At 38.0% G+C, this 20,785-nt stretch overlaps 1 protein-coding gene across 7 annotated transcripts in view; it reads left to right on the forward strand.

Moving 5' to 3' along the window:
* Positions 1–377: 377 nt before the first annotated feature.
* AKAP9 (A-kinase anchoring protein 9) overlaps positions 378–20,785 on the forward strand; it is a 166,758-nt gene continuing 146,350 nt past the window's right edge. For 5 of the 7 annotated variants that reach the window (XM_016945127.3, XM_016945128.3, XM_016945124.4 and 2 more), the window contains exon 1: positions 435–724. In XM_016945127.3, the coding sequence (XP_016800616.3) occupies positions 677–724 (48 nt within the window). In that variant the 5' untranslated portion in view covers positions 435–676. Of the gene's footprint in view, positions 725–20,785 lie in introns of all 7 variants that reach the window. The other 2 variants (XM_016945121.4, XM_016945118.4) reach the window with 2 other exon arrangements.

Below are 20,785 nucleotides of genomic sequence, written 5' to 3' on the forward strand. Positions count from 1 at the left end.
CATAATTCTTGAGTCAAGCAGTTAATGTAGGTAGAAAACCTGGCGTCCGCCCCCCCACCACCCCCCACCGGAACTTTTCCGTTGGAGCTTTTAGGTGTTCGCCAATTTCACCATTAGGTGTGTTAGTTTTGTATCCTGAAGGAAAAAAAAAAAAAAAACTCATGTTTTAATAGCACTGGATTCCTCGGACGGAGGGTGGGGGTCAGGCCAGGAGCCTCTGGCACACTCCGTCTCTCCTACCCCTCAGCTCGGCCGCCACCTGTGAGCCGTTGATGTGCGGGAAGGGCGCTCTCTACGGCGGGATCCTCGCTGGTAGGAGGCAGGTCCCAGGCCTGGCAAGGGTTGACCCCGGAGGGCTGGGCCGGGGCGGCACCCCAGGAGCACCTGCCCACGAGGCGGCTGCGCGGACAGACGTTCCAGCCCCTCCCGCCTCGCCGTGTGTTTACGTGGAGACGAAGATGGCGGCGGCGGCGGCGGTGACGGCGCTTCCCGTGCGGCTGAGGACGATCCGCCAGTGAGCGCGGAGACTGCTTCCACTTCGGGCGGGGGAGCGCCGGACCGAATCGGCTCTCTAGGCCGTGGAGCTTGCCGTCCCACCTCCGTCCAAATCGACCTTTCCTTTCTATCCCCAACCACCCCTCAACCCCTGTTTTCCCCTGCCTTCCTTGCAGAGGCCATGGAGGACGAGGAGAGACAGAAGAAGCTGGAGGCCGGCAAAGCCAAGGTAGGAGAGCCCGAGGCAACCGGGCCTGCGGTGGGAGGCGGTGGCTAGCACGGGGTGGGAGGGGGCCTGGGAAGCGGAGTTCTCCGCAGCCCCAGTGCACTGCCCGAGAGGGAGGTGCTGCAGGGTCTTAGGGTCTGCATCTCTCCTCGCCCTCCTCCTTTCCCCTTTTTCCAGTTGGGGGACAAAGCCTTGTGCTAGCTGATAATACTTCCGCGAGGATTGAATATTGTGGCTCCTTTCTCGTGAATGTCCAAATAAAACTCCCCTTTTACTGTATTGCTGTAAACTAGTGTTTAGTTGCTTCTAAACCTCCGATCTTTCATTTTTTTAAGGAGTTTTCTGGGTGGTGCAGGCATTGTGCTTTCCAGGGTGGGGATTTAGGGCTTTTCTTTATTGGGTTGGGGATTTGTGCGCTGATCATCAGCTTGTCTTCCTTAGGTAGCACGCTGGCACTCTTGGGTGTGTGTGATTGGCCTGTGACAGCTGTCTCAGCAGTGGCTTGTGTGTGCCACAAGTGCCAGCTGTGAACTTGGCTTTAGGGGCGTTTTTAGAAGCGTGTCTTTGTATGTTTGTACTTGAAGGTCTTTGTCATGGCATGCGCTTTTGTGTCCTATGGAATGTTAATGCAGTCTGTGAATAGAACTTCTGGGGACCGAAAGGTTCCATATGCCAACACCTATAGAATTCCTGCTTTAAATAATTTAGTTGTTATATATCTCTCTGGCGAATCCTGGTTGTGCGTGTGTGTGTGTGTGTGTGTGTGTGTGTGTACGGGTATGGAAAAGCCTGTAAAGCAAACAATACAATACACAATTATACACAGGCATCGTTCATTGGTCTTCATGAGAAATTTAACATATACGGAATATAAGCTGCGTAGCATATTTCTTTTAAAAATTACATATTTGAGCATATATTTTGTCTGGGCTCAAAAGCCCCCTTCCTCCCTTCAGTGAAGTCTTCTTTTATGGATTATATTATTTTTAGAGATAATTGTTAGCAATGATACTTGGACAAAAATTGTATTACAGGTAACTGTTTTTCCTCTCTTCCTTTCTCTTCTCCTCACATAAACAAAGGAAACCAGGTTAGTAATTTATTATCAATGAAGGGCCATACCGCAGAGATGCAGTGATAGAAGCTCAACACAAGTTTGTTAAATGAATATATATATAAAAACTAGCTTCATATTTCTAAAATATAGTTGACTTTCCTATAAGCTCCCTCTATTTAAGATCAAGGTTTAAATGCTTGTATATATCAGGTAAATTTTTACTTTCTAATCTATAAATGGTGGGAAAGGGGAATCAGGGTATCTTTAGAAGTCCAAAGCCTACACTTGTGCAATCTGAGGGGCTGAGCAAGCTCTATGCATCTAAGGAAGTAGTGGAGGTGAAGTGTGTGCCCCTCCAAAAGCATTGAAAATCTGATTAGATGTCTTACTTGTCTGTTACCTCACAATTTTTATTGCCTGCCCCCAGAAATGTCTTTCCTGAATATATGTGAAGCAGTCCTACAAAACATGGTTTACTTTGGACATACACATTTCATAATAGAGGATTTATTTAAATTGCTTGCAGTTGTAGTTGATGTGGCAAAATACAATTCTAGTTTCTTTATGTGTTTCTTTATCTTTCAGAATTCTATGTATGGGGTAAAAACCTGTTTAAGGTGAATATTTGTTGTAAAAGATTATCTTCTTTTAGAATTTAGCCCTTTTTCCAGTAAGATATAAATCTATGAGACTTGTAAGGCAAGGTGTGTTTGCTGCAACATTAGCTATACAATATAAAAATGCTGACATTGGGAGCCTGGGGCGAGAGGATCGCTTGACACCAGGAGTTCAAGACCAACCTGGGCAACATAGTGAGACTCAACAAAAAATTAAATTAAAAAAAAAAAATAGCAGGGCGTGGTGGTGTGTGCCTGTATGTAGTCCTAGCTACTCAGGAGTCTGAGGTGGGAGGATCACTTGAGCCCAGGAGTTCGAGGCTGCAGTGAGCTATCATCATGCTACTGCACTCCAGCCTGGGCAACAGAATGAGATCCTGTTTCAAAAAACAAACAAACAAACAAAAACCCCTGGAAATAACTTTTAAAGACAACACGAAGGGAATCATTTTCTAAGTTATATAAATATGATGGAATATTTTAAAGCCATTAAGATTATGAAGACTGATAGGAATATGAAAAATAGTGTGAAAAGGGCATTATCAAAAATAGTATATACATTATTTCATTTGTATAAACGTGTGCTTTCAGATTAGAACTGAAAAACTCTGGATTATAATGTTATTCAGCAAACGTATATTGAATCCCTATTTTATACCTAGAGGTGGTGACAGTGTCTGCTCTCAAGTTGCTCACTGTTTAGTGGGAGAGACAGACTCTGGGTGATAAGTACAAAGAGGGATGAGCTGCAGTAGGATTTGGGGGATATTCTTCCATGTTTTGTTAAAGTGTTTTAAATACTACTATGTCATTTTATAGAATTACTAAGAAAGCTTTACTATTGATATTAATGCAACATAATATAATGCCTTTCAAATAGTTATTCATACATATTTGCTTAATGAATGAACAGAATGATTAATGAGTCATTAATAAGTGTTACTTTGCTAGCACGGTTGTAATTTAATAACAGTAATCTAGAATTCTCTTAATGTGAAATCCATATTGCTGGCATCAGAAACAACTTTAAATGATCATTTTCCAAAGTTTATCTGAGACTTCATTCTCCAAATGTCTCATTTGTTCACTGGACTTAAGTATTGTATTTGATAATCTAGTTTTGCAAACCACAACTTACAAATCTTTTTGGGGGTAATTTATTGATAAACAGTTCCATTGAAAAATTCCCTTTCTGTATCTAAACCTTATAAATGATCACTTTTTAAACAGTTTGTCATGTATGCAGTATAATATATAGTATACTGTATAAAATGTTTTATACTACCCCAAATCTGTAATAATGGGTTAATAAATTATGATATGTAAAATAATTCTACAAAGACTTTTTGAGTGTGGAAAATGCCCACAAATAATGCCAGGTTAAAAAGAAAAAAGTTACCAGGAAAAGGTATATGTACATATTTAAATATGAAGACACCTGAAAAAAAGCACCAAGATGTAAATCGTGGCTATCTCTGGGTGGTGGCTTATAGGAAATTTTAATTTTCTTTATACTTTTAGTATTTTCCAAATTCTTGATACAATGTATCTCTTTTATGACCAGAAAAGAATATTCAAATGCCTTTTTTTTTTTTTTTTTTTGAGACAGCCTGTCTCCCAGGCTAGAGTGCAGTGGCAGGATCTTGGCTCACTGCAGCCTCCACCTCCCAGGTTCAAGCGATTCTCCTGCCTCAGCCTCCCAAGTAGCTGGGATTACAGGCATTTACCACCACGCCTGGCTAATTTTTGTATTTTTAGTAGAGATGGGGTTTCACCATGTTGGCCAGGCTGGTCTCGAACTCCTGACCTTGTGATCCGTCCACCTTGGCCTCCCAAAGTGCTGGGATTACAGGCGTGAGCAACCGCGCCCGGCCGCAAGCATTTATTTAAATGATCACAAATTCTGTGCCTTATTGTCTGTTGGAATAATCTTATGATGTGTGCCTCAACAGGTGTTTTGAAGGATAAATGAAATAATGGTTGGGAGCTTTTTGAGTTCTCTAGGTGCTAGATATAAAGAAGCTATAATTTTTTTTAATTGAGGTGAAACTCATAAGCAAAATTAACCATCTTTAAGTGAACTTAACACAGTGGCTTAACACAATGTTATGCAACTACCGCTTCTGTCTACTTCCCAAACATTTTTTCATCTCAAAATATAACCCTGTGCCCATTAAGCAGATATTCTTCATTGCTTCTTCCCTCTAGCCACTAACAATCACCAACGCACTCTCTGGATTTACCAGTTGTAGATATTTAATATGAAAGGAATCATATAATATGTGACCCTTTGTGTCTGGCTTCTTTCACTTAGTATGTTTTCAAGGTTCATCCATTTTGCTGCATATATCAGTACTTCATTCCTTTTTATGGCTGAATAATATTCCATTGTATGTATATACCATAATTTGTCCATTGATAGGCATTTGGGTTGTTTCTGTCTTTTGGCTATTGTGAATAGTGCTGCTGTGAACATTTGTATGGATGTATTTGAGTACCTGTTTTCATTTCTCTTGGGTATATACCTAGTAGTAGAACTGAGCAAGGTCATATGGTAGTTATATTTCAACTTTTTGAGGAACTGCCAAACTGTTTCCATAGTGACTGTACCATTTTACCTTCCCATCAGCAATGTATAGGACATTCCAGTTTTCCCATAACCTCATTAACAGTTGTGTTTTCTGTTTTGTTTGTTTGTTTGTTTTGTTTTTTTGTTTTTTTAATACTCATCCTTGTGGGTATTAAGTGGTTTCTAATTGTGGTTTTGGTTTGTATTTTCCTAATGAATAATGATGTTGAGTATCATCTTTTAATGCACTTTTTGGCCACTTGTAGATTTCTTTTTTTTTTTTTTTTTTTTTTTTTTGAGATGGAGTTTTGCTCTTGTCTCCCAGGCTTGAGTGCAATGGCACAACCTCAGCTCACTGCAACCTCCACCTCCTGGGTTCAAGTGATTCTCCTGCCTCAGCCTCCCCAGTAGCTGGGATTACAGGCATCCACCACCATGCCCGATTCATTTTTTTGTATTTTTAGCAGAGATGGGGTTTCACCACGTTGGCCAGGCTGGTCTTGAACTCCTGACCTCAGGTGATCTGCCCACCTCAGCCTCCCCAGTAGCTGTGATTACAGGCATCCACCACCATGCCCGATTAATTTTTTTGTATTTTTAGCAGAAATGGGATTTCACCATGTTGGCCAGGCTGGTCTTGAACTCCTGACCTCAGGTGATCTGCCCACCTCAGCCTCCCAAAGTGCTGGGATTACAGGCCTGAGCCACTGCGCCTAGCCCATTTGTAGATCTTCTTTAGAGAAATGTCTATTAATATCCCTTGCCCATTTTTTAATTGGGTTGTTACCAACTTCTTTTATCTAATATTAATTATATATGTATATAAAATATATATTTCCTTTCTGTATGTGTGGAGAGAGAGAGAACGTGTGCACTCAAGCACCAGAGAGGAATGGGTAGAAATACGTATCCCCAGTGGGATTATCTTCCATATATATATATTTTTAGGCTTTTTGGGCTTTGCCAAAGTTTAAATTGTTGCTTCCTTTGAATAATAGGTTCTTGGTGAGTTGATAACAGCATGATGCTGAAGCTTGATTTCTTTGTTGGCCAGTGAGTCATTCCATTCCATGAGCAGCTGTTTTACAAGTGCATGCAGTTGGTTAAAGGGGCACCTGTTGGATTTTTGGCTTGATCATTGCCAGTCCATTTACACTGTGAGAAAAAAGTAACTTAGTGTTCAAAAATGAAAAGACCTGTCATTTTAAACATGGGGGATCTGTAGCTACTTCACCAGTATGAGATGTCTTTGTTGTCATATTGACACCCCTTTTACTTTTTGTCTTAGTCATCACCAAACTGTAACTTACAACACTTAGTGCCCTTCTAGGTACATTGCATAAAGCTTTGGTTGATTTTTGCATGGGTTTAACAGTATTCAAAAGTGTTCAATATTCAGAGTATTCAAAAATTTAACATTATTTCAGGAGTAGTTTTGCTTAGGTTCTTTGTTTAAATTTATAGATTCTTTTGTAATATGTAAAATTCCTTTTTCCTCCTTGTTCACTAACAATGTAGTGTTTGTTTTCAGTTACCATCAGAGTTAAGATTCTTATTGTGGTTTACTGTTCTCTGAGATTTTTGTGTGGTGTGAAAGTTTCTCTGTAAAAGTCTAAGAGTTTTTCCCCCTTTTAAGAAATAATTTCTTAAAGCCCCCAAGATTATTGTTTTGATGATTCAGAACTATAATCAACTTTACTATACAAAGTCCTAATCTGCAAAGATTGATTTCATAGGTTCTCTGATTTACAGATCTCTGAAAAACTAATAGGGTATAAAATCTAGGCTCTCTCTCCTATTAGTACTCAACACACTATAAAATTCCTTGTTGTTTACTAGGATTGCTCATTGTGGGTTCTGTGGTTAGGCTGTATTTATTCCTCCAGGGTCTCACTTTTTTTTTTTTTTTTTTTTTTGAGACAGAGTCTTGCTCTGTCACCCAGGCTGGAGTGCAGTGGCACTATCTCAGCTCAGTGCAAGCTCTGCCTCCCGGGTTCACGCCATTCTCCTGCCTCAGCCTCCCCGGCAGCTGGGACCACAGGTGCATGCTGCCACGCCCGGCTAATTTTTTTGTATTTTTAGTAGAGACGGGGTTTCACTGTGTTAGCCAGTATGGTCTCAATCTCCTGACCTCGTGATCCGCCTGCCTCGGCCTCCCAAAGTGCTGGGATTACAGGCGTGAGCCACAATGTCCAGGCTAGGGTCTCACTTTTATTCAAGTTAGTATTGCCTTATTAGTTGTTTCCCCAGAGAAGATAGTGACAGGGATCAATTATAACTAAAATAGTAGTTCTCCATATGTATCATGAATCAAATTTTGTGTGTGAAGGAGACCTTGTGGGGATTGCAGTGGGCATGGGGCAGAGATCTCAGTTAATTCTTATGCCGTTTATATCCTCTACTCCATTTCTTGAGAGCCAAATAAATTAGTAGATCTTCTTCTAAATGGCAAGGTATTAGAAAATATGTTAAAACTGCATTAGGAAATATCTACTAGGAGTTTATATATGAAATAATGAGTTTTGGCTGAAAGTTACAGAAACTCTTTTCTATTCATATACAACTTAAAAATATTGGAAATTCTTTTGGTGTGAAATTTTTTATATTTGCCAAAATAATATTTAATTTTAATTTGTATAAATTCCTTTCAGAATGAAAATTCATATCTGAGCATTTCTAATGACTCAGCAAGAGAACTCTCACTTTTCCACTTTAAACAACCATTAGTAATTTTTATAATAAAGTTTGAGAAAAAGAAAAGATAATTTGAGGTTTTTTTTTTAGTTGAGAAGAATGTGTAATTTTTAAATAAATTCAAAGGGTGAAATAAGGTAGGCAATTTTAATAGGCCTCAGAATTTTAATTGTATGGCAGGAGAGTCTGTCTACTTTTTCTCTAGGATTTGTACTTAAATTTTTTTAATGTTCTAAGCTTTCTCTTCTTTCTTTCTCTATCTCACTCTCTTTCTCTCTATTTTCTTTTATTTCTCTTTTTTTTCTTTTCTTTCATTTTTTGAGACAGGTTCTCACTCTATTGCCCCAGCTGGAGTGTGGTGGCATGATCACGGCTCATTGCAACCTCGACCTCCTGAATTCAATTGATCCTCTCACTTCAGGCTCCCGAGTAGCTGGGGCTGCGGGGGCTCACCACCATGCCTGGCTAATTTTTAAATTTTTTGTAGAGACAGGGTTTTGCCATGTTGCCCAGGCTGGTCTTGAACTCCTGGGCTCAAGCGGTTCTCCCACCTTGGCCTCCCAGTGTGCTGGGATTATAGGTGTGAGCCACCACGCCCAGCTAATTTTCTCTTTTCTGTCTCATGTATCATCATATTTTCTAGGCTCAGTAGTTTAGTTCATACCTATTAATATATTCAGAAAGCATCTTGATTGAAAGATCCTTTGAATTATTCTGTGATTATTTTCCTTTATTCTATATACTCATAACCACATCCTACTTTTTAAATTAAAAATTTGTCTCACACGCTTGCAGTGAGCCAAGATCATGCCACTGCACTCCAGCCTGGGCAACAGAGTGAGACTCCGTCTCAAAAAATAAAAATAAAAAATAAAAATAAAAAAATTTGTCTCCCACTTAACCTTTTTCTTTCTATTCTAATATTGCAGTCCAATAAAATCAGGCCCACATCCCCTCATCTGTCTAGTTCCCTTGCCTCTATTCATCTTCCCTGGTTCATCCTGTATATTGTCACTGGGTTCATCTTAAAACACCCTTTTCATTTTGTTAATCCTCTACTCCATTCTTTTCAGTCTTTCAGATCAAATCCTAGATAACTTAGTATTTACTCGAGCCTCTACTTTATGCAAGTCAGTGGGAATTCAGAGATAGTCACAAGCTTGCCTCTGATACTTTCACATTCGAGTAGAAAGTCAATCACGATACAATAAGTTAAGTATCCAGAGTGAACTACAGGGAGCTATTTATTTACTCATTCAGTAAATATGATTGAACACTTACTACTTGCTAGGCACTTTGCTAAGATGATAGGATATGAGAGACATGGACTCTGCCAAGCCTAAGCATTATTTAGTTAGTAGGCAGACACATAAAGAGATAATTATAAATACACAATGGGTAATATAATTCTGGGTCCATGAAAAACACAGAAGAGGGATATCTGATTCTATCTTGGCAGTTAGGGAAGGCTTTCTGGATGGATAAACACTGAATGAAGCCTTAAAGGATGGGGAGGAACTGCCCAGGTGAGAAGGGAGTGGAAGGTGAGTAGAAGCTTCCAGAAGAATGAGACAAAATGGAAAAAGCACAGAGATGTGGAATCGTTTGACTTGTTTTAGGGAAGGTATTGTATTACCTACTTTGTTTGGTATTATTGGAGTATAAAGCTATTAGCAAGATGTGGCAAGAAATGAGACTATAGGCTAGGGCTCCATCTTGAAAATCCTTGAATCTATGTTAAGGAGATTGGATTATATCCTGTAGATTGTGGGGATCTACTAATGAGGGGTATTTTTGTGTTTTATATATTTTTTAGAGGCAGAGTCTCACTCTTTCACCCAGGCTGGAGTGCAGTGGCGTGATCATAGATCATTGCAGCCTTGAACTCCCAGGCTCAAGCAGTCCTCCTGCCTCTGCCTCCTGACTGAGGACTGCAGGCATGAGCCGCCCCACCTGGCTTATTGATGAGTGTTTAAGCTGGGGAATAATATGGTTAGCTAGATTTGCATTTTAGATAGATGTATTTGACAGCTGTGTGGAGGATAGGTTGAGGAGGATAAAACCATTTACGAGGCTGTTGAAAGTACAAATGACAGACAGTGAGGCAGGAACAGAGGGGATACATCAGTAAATATTTAGAAGGTAAAATCAGCAGAACTTGGTGACTGGCTGGATCTGAAAGGTAAAGGATAGTGAGCATGGAGAGGAGGTTTCTGTTACTACTAAGAAAAATGTGGTCAAGGTTTCAGTTGTTGACCTAGGCAAGATTGTGAAATCAGTTTTGTACATTTTTAAATTAGAAGTTCCTTATTATACATCTAAATGGAATTTTTCAAAGATTTTGAATTGATAATTGTAGTGGTTATGAGGTTGGACTGGACCAGACAGTCTAGGCTCAAATCCTGACTGCCATTTACTAGTTTTTTGGCATCAGGAATTTACTTAACCTCTCTGTTGCTCTGTTCCTCCTCTGGAAAATGAGAACAATAATAGTACCTGCCTTGGTACTTGCGGTTGTTGTGAGGATTCACTAATAAGTCTAAAACATTTAGAACACTGTCAGTCTATAAGAAGTATTCAGGAAGTGTCAGTCATTATCATCATTATCGTCATTCTGGAGCATGGAGGATTAAGCTATATAGCAGAAAATGGGATTGGAGAACTAGGGATCAGATAATGAGGAGCCACATATGACATTTAAAATGGTGTGGATGTTATCCTAACAGTAGTGGAAAACTGTTAAAGAATGTCTGTCATCGATAACTTCTAATGTTATTTCTTTACCCCCCGCCCCCCCACACACACAAAAATCTCATCTTAAGATAGGTATGCTGCCACCAGGTGGCAGTTATATGTTATTGTTGTACAAATGAAGTAGTAAAAACCATTATGTGTTTCTTTTTTAACATAAAATATTTACTTGATTAAAATAGCCAAGTGTAAGCAGTCTAATTCTAGTAGGGCTCTTTTGTTCCAAAACAAAACAAAACTAGTTAAGCGAAGGAGAGAAAAGAGAGGGTTATTGTAAAGATGTGGAGATTTCAGAGGAAGGTCAGTGTATAGCTGGGTCTCATGGAAACTGAAAAGCCATTGGAAACTGGTGCCATTGTCTCCATCATTTTTTTCTCTCACTTTCACAATATGTTATACTCCTCTGTTTGTAGATCAGCTTCCTTGCCTGCATGTCAGTTTGCACATGACCAAAATTATGGGATGAGTCTCCAAATCTGTTCTATCCAATGGAATTGTTTCCTACTAAATATACCCTTATTTATTTATTTTGAGACAGGGTCTCACTCTGTCACTTAGGCTGGAGTGCAGTGGCATGATCATTACTCACTGCAGCCTCAACCTCCTGGGTTCAAGTAATCCTCCCATCTCAGCCTCCCAAGTAACTGGGACTACAGGTACACACCACCATGCCCAATTATTTTTTATAGAGGCAGGGTCTCACTATGTTGCGTAGGTTGGTCCTGGACTCAAGTGATCCTCCCACCTCAGCCTCCTGAAGTGCTGGGGTTATGGGCACAAGCCACTGTGCCCAGCCCCAGTAAATATACTTTAAAAAGAAAGAAGGGGAAAATAAAAATTATATAAATCATAGAAACACATCTACTCATAGAGTAATCATCTAGCCTAGAGGCTCCCAAATTTTGCTGCATATAGGAAACACCTGGGAAGCTTTACAAATTTTTTGATGCCTACATTACATCCCATACCAAAATCAGAAAATCTGCAGTGTCAGGCCTCACTATTTTTTGTAAAGATCCCCAGTGAGCAATAGACTTTAGGACCCACTAACATAGCCACTTTACTTGATTCTACAATACTGTGCCAGCTACTTTACTTGGTGTGGAACTAAAGGAATAGGGATGATTCAATGCCAGAAGGAAAATTGACTATGTTGGATACAAAGAGAAGTGTTTTATAGTCTGTAACATGTTTAGTAGGTTGATTATATAAACTGTACTTTATAGATGATTTTAGGAGTATCTGTAGATTGATATGATTATTGTATGACGCACTCATTTTAGAATCCTTTATATAAGATGAATCTCCTCGTGTTATCTTTCTGGACAGCTTCTTACCTCCTTGTTCCCTAATTCTAAGAGAAGAATCTAACTGACTGACCTTTCTTTCCTTATCAAACTTAGGGTGGGAGGAGAGGCAGGGGTGTCATGGATGGGAGAAGCTATGAGCACTGACCAGTTCCCTCAGAAGGAAGTTCTACATACTTTAAAAATACTTAAATGTTTCTTCTAAAAAAGAATATATGTAAAATGTATGTATAAAATAAAGACTGATGATAAAAAGAACACCTCTATACCTATCACCCTGCTGAAGAAGCATACACATACGAATATATTTGAAACCTTTCCTCATCTAATCCCAACCCCTCACCACTTGAGGTACCTATAGTTCTAAATTTGTTTATTTCCTTGCTTTTCTGTACCACATATATGTACACATACAACATACTAGTTTTCCTGTGCTTGAACTTAATGGTATCATATGAAGTCATCAGTGATTTGCCTTTTGTTCAGTATCATGTAGAGCATGTTCACGTCTGCATAGTATTCCATTATAGGAATTTACGTCAGTATCCATTGTGAGGTCAGTAAGTATTTGGGTTGTTTCCAGTTTTTGCTATTGTAAATACTGCCACTAAGTGACACGATCTCGGCTCGCTGCAACCTCTGCCTCCCGGGTTCAAGTGATTCTCCTGCCTCAGCCTCCCAAGTGGCTGGGATTGCAGGCACCTGCCACCATGCCCGGCTAATTTTTGTATTTTTGGTAGAAACGGGGTCTCGCCGTGTTGGCCAGGCTGGTCTCGAACTCCTGACCTCAGACAATCGCCCACCTTGGCCTCCCAAAGTGCTGGGATTGCAGGTGTGAGCCACTGCACCCAACCGCCTAGAATTTATTTCTAAGTTTACTTTTTATTTTCAAAAAATTATTATGTATTTCCTCAGTTTCCATAAGAACATTTTAGTAGTGTTTCCTCATCAATAAACACAAAAAAGAGTCTTTACTATGCTATTTTCACTATTAACTTTAATTCAGTAATAAGCAAATCTTTGTTAAAAGTAGAGATGGAGGCCGGGCGCGGTGGCTCACGTCTGTGGTCCCGGCACTTTGGGAGGCTGAGGCGGGCGGATCACGAGGTCAGGAGATCGAGACCATCCTGGCTAGCACGGTGAAACCCCATCTCTACTAAAAATGCAAAAAGTTAGCCGGGTGTGGTGGCAGGCGCCTGTGGTCCCAGCTGCTCAGGAGGCTGAGGCAGGAGAATGGCGTGGACCCGGGGGGCAGAACTTGCAGTGGGCCGAGATTGCACCACTGCACTCCAGCCTGGGCAACAGAGTGAGACTCTGTCTCAAAAAAAAAAGAAAAAAAAAAGTAGAGATGGGATTTCTAGCCTCCTAAATTAATTTAGCCTCCTAAATGCCAGACAAACAATCTAACATAAAATTTACCTTGAATAAGATATATGATATTGATTCTGAGCTGCTTTGTATTTTTTCTAACTTTGGCATCTGTATCTTGGTGCTTTCTATTAGACTGATAGAGTTTTAGAACCTAAGGAGTATGCATTGTACTTCAGCGCTTTTTTCTTCATTACTTTCTGTGTATATAGACAGCATATTTTTTTTGTAGAACATTAACCCAGATTGCTAATAGCTTCATGTTATGGCATTCTTCCACACAGTCCAGATTGATTTAAGGAAAAGCAGAAATGGAAGTCAAAGTGTGTTATAAATTGAGACTGAAAAACATGCTCTAAAAAAATAGATTTAATTTCTTACACTGTGAATAGCCATTGTATTGTTTTGTTTCTGATAAATCAGTTGTTTTGGGCTTCTATTTTTGAACTGTTAAAAATTTTTGATGCTTTTTGTGGATAAAAGTAGTGCCTCTCTTTATACAACTGATGGGGTTTTGAAAAGTATGTAAGTTGCCTTTTTTGTTAAACTTATTTTAAATGTTTTAGTATTTAAAGGGTATATGTTTTTAATTAATCTGCATATTTAAAAACTTTTTGTAACGCGAATAACTACTTCCTGATTTACGTCTCAATATATTCTCCTTTCATTTGCCCAATTAAAAAAATATGTAGTCTCTATTATTGCTGTTTACTAGTAGTTTTAGATCCCAATGTGTATTAGAATTATAGCTACAAAAAGTTGCAAGTAAAATTTAGCAATTTCCTATTGAAACAGGATCTCATTATTCTGTTTTTAAATGTGTAGAATTAACACTTTAAATAAACAGATGTGAAAATTGTAAAGGAATATATATGACAACTATTTTCTGTACATTAATGTCCAAACATTATACTTGTTTTTCATAATAAAAAACATTTTGGAACAAAATTTGCTGAGTTTAGCATAAAACATCTTTGAATTATTTCTGAGTTTCCTAAAATATGCAACATTTTAATCTTGGCATATCTAATCCTATGTGCTGTTCTGTAAGAGGTACACTGGACTTCTAACCACTATATGTATTTAGTAGAATAATGGAATCACAAAGGAACAAGAATTCCAAACTTATAGTTTGAAATGTATCATAAACAACCCTTTCATATTTTAGGTTGGTAGCTTTGGATAGCTATTTAACACAGATGAGTACAGTTAGCTTTATATATATTATCCTCTGAGTCTTATCTATGACAATGTGTATTTAGATTAAATATGTTCCTCCTGTAACTAAAGTTGCATCTTTGCAAAGGATGAAAGTTCATTTCAGCAGACACAAATTCTTTAAAAGATTTGGGCTATAAACTAACACTTCAAATTTTGTAATAATCCAGTATACTTTTATCAAGAATGAAATTATTTCATGCTTAATTACCCTCCTTATTTTGTTTCCATAATAAAACTATTTTCAGAAAAAAAAATACTGCCCCTGTGCTATTTTTTTCTGTTCTGATGTACAGCACATGCCAAGGGTTTAGAGATATGCAGAGATTATGATCCCAAGGTCCTTCAGTCCTTGGGGAGTAGTGACTACATTCAGGAATGGAGTAAGAAGAGGGAGTGAAGTCAAAAGCAAACTGATATTCATGTGTTTATTACATGCCTGGTTTCATCACATAAATGATCTCTGACAGATGTCCATGGGAGCTGATGATGGATACCTGATGTCCATCAACATGGATCACTATGCTGACCAGATGCAGCAGTTCTTTTATTTTTTAGTAAATATTTCCTGCAAAAATATATCCATATGAAAGGGAATAATGTATAATGTAGGTTTATAAATGAGTTAACCTCAGATGGTAAACTGGCATGCATTTTATGCTGTAGAGAGAGTGTCTATTTGTTACAAATATACCTTGCTTTGGGCATTCTCCTTTACATAAACTGTGCAGTGTTATTTGTTGTTTATTTTTAATGGGATTAAACTTAATAATATACTTAGGGTAGATAACGTTAGGGGTAAAGTGCTGTTCTTCTCACTGTTCATTGTTAGCAGTAACTGAGATGACTGTAAAATGAAGCAGAGATAGGTGACATCTAAACAGCACTTTCTTTAGGGATAAGATTTCTAGTAGGTATGTAGTTGTATATATCCTTTAAAAATAGTGATATTAGCATATGGGCCCACGATAATTTTATTAGTGAATATACTTTAGAGTTGTGTGAGGGAGGCAGGCAGTAAAGATCTTTCAAAGAGAAAAACAATTACCTGTTGTGTTATAACCTACAAGTAATGATTTTGAATAGTTTGTTGTTTATTCTTTTTCTTCTATGCATAAGTAAAACATTACTTAAATCTTACTCTATATATGCAGCTTTCTTCTTTTTTATCCAAGTTTATGTTGAGAGCATTTTTGCTCATTAAGATTTTTTTTGAAAACATTATTATTATTATTATTATTATTATTATTATTTGAGACAGGGTCTCACTCTGTCACCCAGGCTGGAATGCAGTGGCATGATCTTGGCTCACTCCATTCTCCACCTCTCAGGCTCAAGTGACCCTCCCACCTCAGCCTGCCAAGTAGCTAGGACCACAGGCCTGCACCACCACGCCCGGCAAATTTTTGTATTTTTTGTAGAGATGAGGTTTCACTATGTTGCCCAGGTTGGTCTCGAATTCCTGGGCTTAAGCAATATGCCCACCTCAGCCTCTCAAAGTGCTAGGATTACAGGCATGAGCCACCACACTGACTTGAAAACATTATTTTTGACAGCTACATGTTATTACATTGCATAGTTGTGCAATAGTGTAACCATGGACCTGATATTCACCTTGGTTTTTAAAATAATTTTAATTTTATTATTACTACTATTTTTGAAATAGGATCTCACTCTGTTGCCCAGGCTGGAGTGGAGTGCAGTGATGTGATCCTAGCTCACTGCAGCCTCGCTCCTGGGCTCAAGCAGTCCTTCCACCTCAGCCTTTCAACTAGCTGGGACCACAGGTGTGGGCCACCACTCCTGGCTAATTTAAAAAAAAAATTTTACTTTTTTAAGAGATGGATCTTGTTATGCTGTTCTGGCTGGCCTCAAACTCCTGGCCTCAAGTGATCTTTCCACTTTAGCTTCCCAAAGCACATACTCTTTTTGAAACATTATTTTCCAACAAACATTTGTGTCTACTATGTGGCAGGCAGTGAAATTGTGTTAAAATATGTAACATTAAGATGGTTCCTTAAGCTGCAGAATTTGTTTTCTTTTTAGACATGACGGTGGTCCAAAACCTTTATTTAAAAAAAAAATTATATTAAATGAGATTATAGGCTATAAGTAGGACTGGACTGGTCACTCAATATGTAAAGTCCTGTGGTCTTTTCCATTCCTGATTCCCTCAGGCCTGTTTGGCACTGTTATTTTCCAACAGTTTGTATCTTTGTGATATTTAAGAATACTTTAAAGCATCCTTAAAATGTTGCTTTTGTCTTCTTTACTTTCAGTTGCCTTACTTCAACTTCATTTACAAATGGTCTTTGGGACAACTGTTATAATCTTTTTATTTCCCTAGTTAGGCTACTGGAGTTTTGTTGTAGTTGTTTGTATTAGCATTCATGTTTATCATTCATTAAGGAATACTAAAAACGTTTAAAGGCAGCATTGACAAGTATATATAGTCATCATAATTAGAATTAATTGGTATTTCTTAGCTTTTCTACAGCAAAAACAAAAAACAGCTCTATTTACTGCTATTTTTGAATACTGGAGAAACTAGGTAACACATTTAAGTAATATTTTGTACCATTCTCTCGAGAATATTTGTTTCATCGTGTTTGTTTTTATTTTCTCTCCAGTCTTGTCAAAAAAGCACTTGTCTATTTGGTGGTATCACTTGCTCATGTTCTTTAAGTTACTGTTCTAGGATTGGGGTGTAATGACAGATGAATGAAAAGCAGGATGAGAATGCATGGAAAGCAAATGGTATAATGGAAAGTTGGATTTTGAGTCAGATATTGTTGTTCCATTTTATTTTGCTGCTTACTGCTTATGATCTTGGGCAGATAACCCATATTCATCTTTAAATCTTGGTTTCCACATTTTTTCAACATTTCCTGACTTCTCCCCACACGACCCCATTTAAATTAAATTTTTTCTGTGTGAGGCTCTCCTAATACCTTTTTCTTCAAAGCACTTTTTATCACTTGAGATGATATATTTCTGTGTTTATCTATATTTAATTTGTTTTTCCCACCTGTATTACAATTCATGAGAGTAGGGTTTATACCTCTTTTATTCCTCACTACATGTCTTACTTTAGCACAAAGTTGCACGCATGATGGGCAGTCAATAAATATCTGTTGAATAAATAAACTACTTACTACCTGACATATGCCAAGTTATTTTCTTCACAGGTAAAACTCTACAACCACATCTCTTTTGGAAAGACTTACATGAAGAAATCAGGACAAGGGAGGTTCCCATACCACCTCCTTAAATATATATAGGACTGCTGAGTTTATGAAATTGTGTATTAACTTTTATCTCATTTATTTCTCACAACTTGATGAAATGAGAGACTTATTAAATAATAGTAGACTAAAGGGTCCTACTGTTAAGATCATATATTTTGACACATGTCTAGCACAGTGCCTGGCACATAATGAACAATGAACACTCAAGAAACTGAAGAGATTCCAAATAGTTGATTTTTTTGAATTGACATTATAAAAACTTGGCTTTTTTTTTTTGAGACGGAGTCTCACTCTGTTGCCCAGGCTGGAGTGCAGTGGTGCCATCTCAGCTCACTGTGACCTCCGCCTCCCGGGTTCAAGTGATTTTACTGCCTCAGTAAAATCCCGAGTAGCTGTAATCCCGAGTAGCTGGGATTACAGGCGCCTACCACCACACCCAGCTAATTTTTGTATTTTAGTAGAGATGGGGTTTCACCACGTTGGTCAGGCTGGTCTCTATCTCCTGACCTCAGGGGATCCGCCTGCCTCAGCCTCCCGAACTGCAGGGATTACAGGTGTGAGTCACCGCACCTGGCCAAAACTTAGCATATTTTATACAGCATTTTGAAAATTCATTGTTTTATTCAGAATGATCATTTGTTAAGTTAAAAATATTGAGTTTGGCTGGGCGTGGTGGCTCACGCCTGTAATCCCAGCACTTTGGGAGGCCTAGGCGGGCGGATCATGAGGTCAGGAGATTGAGACCATCCTAGCTAACATGGTGAAACCCCATCTCCACTAAAAATACAAAAAATTAGCCGGGCGTGGTGCCAGGCGCCTGTAGTCCCAGCTACTCGGGAGGCTGAGTCAGGAGAATGGCGTGAACCCGGGAGGCAGAGCTTGCAGTGAGCTGAGTTCGTGCCACTGCACTCCAGCCTGGGCAACAGAGTGAGACTCCGTCTCAAAAAAAAAAATCTTGAGTTTAAGGAATAAGTTATTATTTGTATTAAGTCATTTATTCATGTTCTGATCAGGGTAAGACATTTGCTTGAGATCCGAACCAGTTTTGAAAGGCAATTATATATGGACATAATATCTTTCCAGTAAATCTTGCAACTATTTCTGTGACTACATATGTTAACATTTTTATAATTGGCTTCCAAATAACAAACACAGATGGCTGTAGTCTGAATTTTCACCATGTTTTAGAATAAATGTTTTCTCAGAAATTTAAAGTGCATCATTTCAGTATAAGATGATTACCTAATTGAGTAGAATTTTTTCCTTATCTGCTAGCTTGCCATTTTTCAGATTGAAAGTAAATAGCTTAAATATCTATTAGTATAAGAAATTGGATATATATGATCTTGTTCCCTCTCTCACATTTTTACCAAACAGAACTCTTGCTAAAAAGTTATTGTAGATATTATTTTTCTGAGAATTTAAATTTTGTTTTGCTTTTTGTCTTTTGGTGGAGGAGGGAGATTATAATTTTTTGTGTTTTAATTCATTTAATAAGTAACTAGAAATTTGTTAATTTTGAAACCATGAGTTTTTAATGTAGTAGAATTAAATATGCCCGTTAAACTGTTTTGGTTCTCAAGTCTTGTGAAGTGGTGCTTGAAATCATTGCTTAGTGGTGACTTTTCTGTAAAAGATAAATTATCTTTTTTTACTCTGAATATTATTTTAGGCTTTGTATATATAGCAGAGAACAAAAGAAAGCCCTAACCCTCATTGAACTTACCGTCCGGTTAATCTGAAAAATAATATGACTTCATATAATCAGTAACATAGGCCTAAAACAATGCCATGGTAATTTAATGTCCTTAAAAGTGATTCGTTCTAAGCACTATAATAGAAAAATTCCTATTTTGATTCCATATCTATCCATTATCTTTTTAATTTGGGTTCATTTAGTAATGAATATTATTGTTTCAGATTTTTAATCGAACTTTTTATGATGCAAAGTTTTAGTTTTTCTCATTTATTATGTGTTTGCACATCTGAATAAATATTAAATATAAATTATGTATACCCTAATTACAGTTGGAATCTCAAACCAAATTTTCATCTTTGCCCTGATATATTTTGCTGTCTAAATGTATTTTCTAATGCAGACAATGTGGAATTTTAAGTTTCTGAAATTGAGCATAAATATCAAAAATGCTATTAATTTCTTTTGGTTTTGCATTCTCTCTGAGGGATCTTTTCTTTTTAAACAATGCACCTAGAATTCTGATTCCATTTACAGATAATATATTTAGCAGTATTCCAGTTGGTTTATTTTTAAGAATGAATTTGCTGTCCTCCAAAGTAGTTTAAGTGCATTCCAGTTTCTTAATGTACAAGTAGAGGCAACTGCTCTTGCACCTGTTCCTCAAGGAGACATGAGGTGGAATAACTGTGTAGTTGCTGAATAACTGGGAAAAAATTTAAATATAATTTATTTTTATATCCTACTAGGCTAGTGATTAGCTATTTCTGATTTATAAATTAGATGTCTTTATTAAGTAAATAGTACATATGCTTTCCTTCATCCACAGCAGACAAAATAAGTATAAAATATGTTGTGTGTTATTCTGTAGATAACATATTTGTCACACACACACACACACATATTTTTTTGAGACGGAGTCTTGCTCTGTCGCCCAGGCTAGAGTGCAGTGGCATGATCTCGGCTCACTGCAAGCTCCGCCTCCCGGATTCACACCATTCTCCTGCCTCAGCCCCCTGAGTAGCTGGGACTACAGGCGCCCGCCACCACGCCCGGCTAATTTTTTTGTATTTTTAGTAGAGATGGGGTTTCGCCGTGTTAGGCAGGATGGTCTTGAACTCCTGACCTTGTGATCCGCCCGCCTCAGCCTCCCAAAGTGCTGGGATTACAGGCGTGAGCCACCGCGCCCAGCCATTTGTCACATATTTTGATAGTAATATGAGCATCATTAAAAATTACTTTATTTTTATGATAAATTTTCTGGCCATTGTTGTAATTGGTCTAATTAATAGTTATATTAATACTAGTAGTATATTTCCTTTTTTTAAAGCACAACAAAGCTTACACCTTTTCTTATTCTTTGGTTTCTCTCCTCTCAGAATGACCAAAGAGCTCAAATTCAATTTAGGAATAGGTGGCTAATAGTTGCTTCTTAGAAAAATTAGAAAATCTATTGCATAACAAAAGGAAATTTCACATTAGCAAAAGGAAAAATACCTGTAATCTCAAGTCCAGAGATACACCAAAGTTCTCAGTTAT

This window comes from Pan troglodytes, chromosome 6 (genome assembly GCF_028858775.2).
Source record: "Pan troglodytes isolate AG18354 chromosome 6, NHGRI_mPanTro3-v2.0_pri, whole genome shotgun sequence".
In the NCBI taxonomy this organism is placed as follows: Eukaryota; Metazoa; Chordata; class Mammalia; order Primates; family Hominidae; genus Pan; species Pan troglodytes.